Source organism: Blennius ocellaris (genome assembly GCF_963422515.1).
Source record: "Blennius ocellaris genome assembly, chromosome: 4".
NCBI lineage: Eukaryota > Metazoa > Chordata > Actinopteri > Blenniiformes > Blenniidae > Blennius > Blennius ocellaris.
The window spans coordinates 8,631,494-8,638,303 of record NC_137653.1 but is presented as its reverse complement, the minus strand read 5'-3'; the positions used below and the strand labels follow the sequence as shown (position 1 = coordinate 8,638,303).

Below are 6,810 nucleotides of genomic sequence, written 5' to 3'. Positions count from 1 at the left end.
GATGTCGCGTTCTCTCCATTTTCTTCACGTTTTTTTTTTTGCACACGTCTGTGTGGTTTCATTACATAATCAAGCAACAGCGCACTCCAGTGGCTTGGCATACTACCTACATCGTCGCCAGTGTGTCCGTTGCTGCAGTGTAAACGCACCCCCCCCCCCCCCCTTTTTTTTTATATATATATTAGGTGTTGTCACATGAAACGTGGTGTAAACGTGGCTGTGTCACAAAGAAAGGAGGCTCAAGGCTTTTACTCAGCTGACGTGTTAATTTATTTTTGAAACATAGCAGAAAATACAACAGATAATTTAAAAAGTGATTTTTGTGACTTAGAAAAATAGAATGACATTTTTACAAAATACAAAATGTATCTATACCCTTTGTGCATACATGAATATCTATAAACAGATGATTAACACGGAACCAGTCATTTTATGTTTGGCTCCTCCTGTAAAGTTGTTGAAATGCACTTTCCTTTTTCTCTCAAATAATCATCATTTCAGGCAGCAATATTTATTTATTCAAATCTTTAAAATAATATAAATAACATAAATAGTTAAATAACATTAGTATAAAACACAATAGTGCATGTGGAAGTGGCTGCAGGATCTATTCTCCCTGGACAGAAATCATCTTGAAGCCTCTGACATTGGTGTTTGTGTTGTAGAGTGACAGGCTGGCCTGCAGCATCCTCATTCCCACTTTGCTGGGGGTGAAGGCGATGCACTGCTCCACTCTTCCGCCTGGACGCAGGGGAGGCATCCTGCAGACAGACAAAAAAATAAATAAAAAATTTAACATGTGCAAAACATTTGAAACTGCTACAATAGTTCCTAATTGTCTGTCTATTTTCTCGGGGAAGTAAAAACTGTTACGATCAAGCTGCTTTGAATAACAATTCAGTGCTCGGAAATAATTACTAGTCTATCTTTGGTATGTGACAGTGGAACATTGGCCTTGGCATGCCAGTTTCATTTCATTTGTGTGCATCAAGGCAATCAAAAGTGATCACATGAAAGGTGAATACTAAAAGCAAAAAATAAAACTTTATAAAAACAAACCAAAACAGATAAACCAGACAAAAAGTGCATCAGTGTCGATGCATTGCAGTGCACAACACAACAAAAACATAGGAGAACAAAACAAGATAGCAACAGTGACGAGCCTAAATTCCTTTACCAGACACTCTGTCCTGTAACCTGCTGTTCAGAGACACTCCTCTGTTGTTTTTTAGCTGAAGCCAGTCACATGTCCATCGTAAGCATGATGCAGGCGACATGAAAGAGTATGAGCACAACAAAGTGATGCCAAAAGAAGAAGAAGAAAAAAAAAAGCTCATACCTGTAGTGCAGCTTCCCTTGCATGAGCCCAGCCCCAGCCACAGTCAAGACCCCACTCACAGGGTGTGAGAAGGGGTTGGTGAAGGACACGACGGCCGACTGCTTATTGTTTGCCACGACAGTGTTGTCTTCATCCATCTGGAGGGAAAAACGCTTCAGTGAGTCTCATATATCGACGAAACAGCATCACAGTGAAAAGATGTCACATGTTCTGCACCTCCTCCACTCAGCGGATACATGCAGGATAATTTGATTTAAGCTTAACTGAAGTAAACTATTTCTGTGGGTTATATTGTGAAAATATGTGTAATGCTAAAGTACCTGTATAATGAGCTCTGGGCTGGCAATGTTGAACTCCTCTGAAGCGAGGACTCGCTCCTGACTGGACGTGTCCTCCAGGACAACAGCGAGGTTGATCAAGTCATCTCCCACCACGTCTTCATACTGAGCGGGGAGAATCTGCTGCTCCAACACTTTGACTGAGGAGAGAGAAGAAGGAGAAGGAGAAATTCATTGTCAACTCTAGTTAGAGGGGGGAAAAAAATGTTGCATTCGACATGAGAAATGCTAATTTACCTTCCATGGGTGCCAGGTGAATGATGCCATGTAATTCCCAGAATGTTTCTGAAGGGCTGTGGTTGTATTCTTTTGCCTGAGCATTGAAATGCACCTTCATGGACTTGGCCACTCTGCGCTTGTTTATGACTTGCACCATGAAGCGGACCGGCTCCCCGACAACAGGAGATTTATCCAGGGATAGAGACACAAACACTCCTCTAGACGACTCTGTCAAATCAACATGAAGAAACCAGCTCATGAGATGTGTTTAACAAACTGAATTCATTCTCCGATCAAATTAAAACTTTGAAATTACCACTTCTCAATGTTGAGTTGTCTGTGCTGGATGAGCTTCTCGATGAAAGTGTCGAAGTCGGGCCTTTTTTTGGGAGAAAGAAAACACAAATTTTAGGGGGAGCACTTTGGTAAACCCGCCCGGATTTATTTAATTATTTTTTGTTTTGAGGGATCATACTTTTGATTAATTTGTAGTCTCCTGTGATGTTCTGTGGTCTGGGAAATCCAACCGCCTTGGTGCAGATCAAAGAGCCAACTCTTTCGGTGTCTTTGTTGACGCTGAGCACGCGACCCTTGCTCATGACGAATTTGTGTACGTCTGCGTTCACCTCAGCGTAGACAAACCGGGTGTCGTAAACCATGTCGACGCGTCGATTCTTGATGGCTTTGACAGGAGCCGGGCCGCAGCAGAACACTCCTGAGATGATAGGGGGATAATGAAAGAAGACATGGGTAAGTTCAGAGATGGATCAAATAAAGGACAAAATGATCCTTGCTAACACATTTGAAGGTTTCTTGCACACCTCCACTCCTCTCTTGGGGAGTTGGGTCGAGAACCTGCCAGCCATTCATTTCTGGTCCCAGATCACTGCGAGCCATCCAGCACTCCACCCACACATGGAAGTTCCTGTTCAAAGAAAAATGTAATAAAATTATATTTACAAATAAAAACTGTAATTTCATTTAAAATGAACAAAACAAAAATAATAACATACATGCAAAAAGTATTGACTGTCTCTACTCACCATATGCTGTCGTGTCCCTGCTTCAGCTTCTGCCCTGTTTCACTGTAGAACTCCTCGATCACCAGGTTGTCATTGGTGTCGTGAGCCGAGTTGAAGTTTGTGACAACACGACAAGGAATGCCGAGAACCCTCATGACTGAAAGACACAATGACAACAATCAAGATGCTGAGTCTGAACATTGTGTCATGAAAAAAGGGATATGGTGTTTTAATAAACAGAGAGGTTGTCAATGATTCTGACGTATTATTAAGGGCGTTCGGCACTCTGGGCTTGTATGGGGTGACGTAAGCACCATATAATTTAATTTGCTGCTTTTAGAATCATGATTTACTATTCAAACTTCTTGAGTTGCATTTTTGTAGCAAATATGTTTGTTCTTTGAACAGAATACTACCCAGCTTTGACTTTAGGGAAATTTATTTAAAAAAATAAAGAATTCATAAACTGAATGCATGATTTTGCTTGACTTTGAACAGGTCCTGCTAGTACTTTTACATATATTCAGGCAATGTAATAGAGTGAAGTCAGGAGTTCATGCCTGATTGCTTTGTGGATTATCTTATTTTCAAAGGTTTTGGATATATATACATAAATATATATATGCATACCTGTGCACATGACAGCTGCAAACACCCAGCACTGCCCGTACTTGACCGCACTGTAATTGGACTGAGCCCACTGCTGCAGGATGTCCCCGCTCCCCGTCCACATGGAGGGATTCACCCCATCCTTGAAGTCCTTTGACCAGTTCCCTTTCAGCACGCCTCGATCGTCCTCGCTGTTGATCTGCACAAAACAAACACCACCACCCAAAAAAAAAAAAAATTACGAGTCTGTTCCCAACAAGTGATGAAACAGGTTCAGGCAGTGTGAATCTTCAGCTATTATTTTTTTTATTTTTATCACAGTGCCAACTTAATAACTACTCCGACTGACTTTTCTTTATATAGATAATTATAATGTCCTTAGAAAACCTCGAGGTGGAATGTTTTTTATCTTTAATATTGGCGGGACAACGTGTAACCGTTCAAGCTGTGACTTGTTTTAATGAGCAGTGATGATGCTCACGTTGGCATAGAGAATAAAACAAAAACACACGCTGGCGGTGAGAAAGCATGGTGGTAAATATAGTTTCCCCCTCTTCTTGATGACTATGGAAACGTTTCGTCAATGCTCACCATGGCTGAGACGACCCGGCCGATGTAAATGGGGTTGTTTCGTCTCAAGTAGTCCTTTTTTCTATTCCGCTTGTGCTGAGGGCTCACTCGGAGCAGATTCAGGCAGGTCTCCAGGACACCAGGCTCATACTTGAAATGCAGAAAGAAAGAAAGTATAAGAAATAAATTGATTTCTCAATTAGGAATTCTGAACGAACACTTAATAAACACTGAATGCAACCATCATTCATCCGACGTCAGATTTGAGGACTGAGGTGCAAAGATATCAAATGTTTTACAGCATTTACACACATTCCTAAAAAAGAAAAAGAGAGAAACAATCTACTAATTTTTTTTACTTTTTAATGTGTTATAAAAGATGTGGGGTGAGTTAGCCTCAATGATGGAAAATAAACACTCTATGGCCAATTACATCCAATGCAACAGTACAATTTAACCTAATTGGGACACCAGTCTTACTTCTCAATACATGGTATGGCACTCTGGAAGACATTCCCTTCTAATATGGAAACATTGACAAGGTTTTTAACAAACAAGCTAAATGGCTAAAAAATTAAAGAAGGCTCACTGACTCTTCCATACCACATTCAGTTGTGTTGTACTTTTTCAGATTCCTGCTTTCATTTGTTTGGTGTTTTTTTTTGGCTTTCTTTTTATCTTCATTTAGTCTGCTTTGTTATTCAACATTTTGTGATATTTGCAACTTTAGTTTCCACAGTAAAAGTCTAAAAAGGGACAGTATTTGCAAACCAGTATTTTTGTTCACCTGCCCAGTAAATACCAAAGATGACTCGGAAATCATCATAAAATGATGTACTGAAAATCATCTATAAATAATCCATTGGTGGGTTTTCTAACTTTCTTACCTGGTCAAAAGACCACGGCCTGGACACCACGTTCATGGGCGTCCCCAAGAACAGCAGCCCCGAGTCACTTTGGATGTATTCTTCTCTCTGGTCCTCAAATGGAATATAAACCACATCATCTGCAAAAGAAACAACGTATTTATTTCAATGCTCATTCTTTTTGTTTTTATTCTACTTTAATCAATATCACAATACCTAATATCAAGAATCATGACTGCCATTAAGTTACTTGTTGACCTTCGAGATGTGATGATCGCTGAGTGGTGTTAAACTCACCAGAGCACCAGGGGTTGCAGAGCATGATGAACTTGCCCGTTGCGCAGCTCCTCCCGTTATTCTTGGTGAAAACGTACAGCTGAAATCTGTAGCAGCCCACCGAAGCCGAGGCAGGAGAACAGATGTAGATGGAAGGCGCCTGGGGATTCAAGCCCTCGGGATCGATGTAGGCCTTCCAATGGGAAGATGAAGGCTTTCTGGAGAAAGTCATTGGCATGATCACATACAGGCGTCCTGAGGAGAAAGAGGAGGAAAAACTGTTAATTTAAAAAAAAATGGTTTGGTAACAGTCATGAATATGTTAAACTGTACTGAAATCTTTAGATACCCAGCATGACTTTAATCCTGATGGTGTCGGTCCTGGGGTTGAAGGGTCGACCCTCCAGCCGCAGGCTGATCCTGAACGGCTCTCCTCGTCGCACCACCAGAGCTTCGGAGTTGCTGAAGCCATCTGTGTGGTGCCTCTCCAGGTTTTCAGATTGTTCCAGGTTGACATTTTGTATACTCAAGTCTGCAGAGAGGAATGGAAAACATATACACATATAGATCTTGCAACAATAAAATTCAGTCGCTAATCAGACCTGTCACGGAAAGTTAATTCAGAAACGACAGCTTGAAGAGAACGAGAGAAGCAGCACTTGAATTCCTGCAGCCAACGCTTACCTTCCATTTGTTAATGTCTCTTGTTCACTGCTGTACTGTAATGCTGATACTGTCACTCTCTACCTCTATATAAACCATTGCCCCACCCTCAGAAAGCCTTTCTCTGAACTGTTTTTTTTTTTTTCTAACGCTTTCAAGAGATGTGTAATGAAAAGCACAAGAAGAATGTCCCCGCCTACAAATGTCTACGGCACTTCTGCAGACTCGTGCGCAAACAGGGCGACAGGTGAACAATCGGACTCACCTACTTGAATCAGACGTGAGAGACATTACGTTCATCACGCCTGTTCTCTGGGCGTGAGCTCCTGGAACATGCTGCAACATTCATGAAGCATGAGACCGCCTTCAAAACAAAAGATGTGATTTTTAGTTGGCGCCAGCTAAAAGCAAACCCCATAATTATCACAAACACGAGTGGTATTACAGTTTTGTTTGTTTTATATCAGTAGCACGTGGTATTACATTAAGATGTAGCAAGACATGATTCTGTTTCGGGATCACAATATGTTGGTGCAGTGGTTCGCCCTCTCACCTCTCCGTGAGAATGCTACTGGTTGGAGTCCATGTTGGGCTTTAGAGGCTGTGGTGGCGGATCGGATGCTTTCTGCCGGGAGTTTCCATGTTCTCCCTGGAGCTACTCTTAGATGTTACATCCCAAGCGATCAAGGCTGATCAGTTCAAATCAATTGCCCTTAATATCAACATCTCCGTTGATATTCATATTCTGTCAATAAGAGATTTCATGGCTTCATTGTGCAGTGTAATGACATGCATGACAATAAAATAAAACTTGACCTCACAATACTAGCAGCTCTTGACTTGACCTATTGAAATATCTTTTCTTACTTACTTTGTGTAAATTATATTGCTTTTTTTAAATTTCTTGC

At 41.2% G+C, this 6,810-nt stretch overlaps 1 protein-coding gene across 1 annotated transcript; it reads right to left on the bottom strand.

Moving 5' to 3' along the window:
- Window positions 1-246: 246 nt before the first annotated feature.
- tgm5l (transglutaminase 5, like) lies at window positions 247-5,972 on the bottom strand. Its single transcript, XM_080495750.1, has 14 exons — window positions 5,924-5,972; window positions 5,589-5,771; window positions 5,261-5,494; window positions 4,985-5,103; window positions 4,119-4,247; window positions 3,549-3,726; window positions 2,940-3,075; window positions 2,718-2,821; window positions 2,372-2,611; window positions 2,213-2,275; window positions 1,915-2,124; window positions 1,660-1,817; window positions 1,340-1,476; window positions 247-761 (listed from the first exon to the last, which is right to left on the bottom strand). The coding sequence occupies exons 1-14, from the start codon at window positions 5,928-5,930 to the stop codon at window positions 608-610; spliced, it is 2,052 nt and encodes a 683-aa protein (XP_080351876.1). The 5' UTR covers window positions 5,931-5,972; the 3' UTR covers window positions 247-607.
- Between the last annotated feature and the right edge of the window lie 838 nt (window positions 5,973-6,810).

Coding starts and splice junctions, on each gene's coding strand:
- tgm5l (XM_080495750.1), bottom strand. Junction 2,276..2,371: donor AGACTACAAATTAATCAAAA/GTATGATCCCTC, acceptor TCCCAAAAAAAG/GCCCGACTTCGACACTTTCA. Junction 2,125..2,212: donor CAACTCAACATTGAGAAGTG/GTAATTTCAAAG, acceptor TTGATTTGACAG/AGTCGTCTAGAGGAGTGTTT.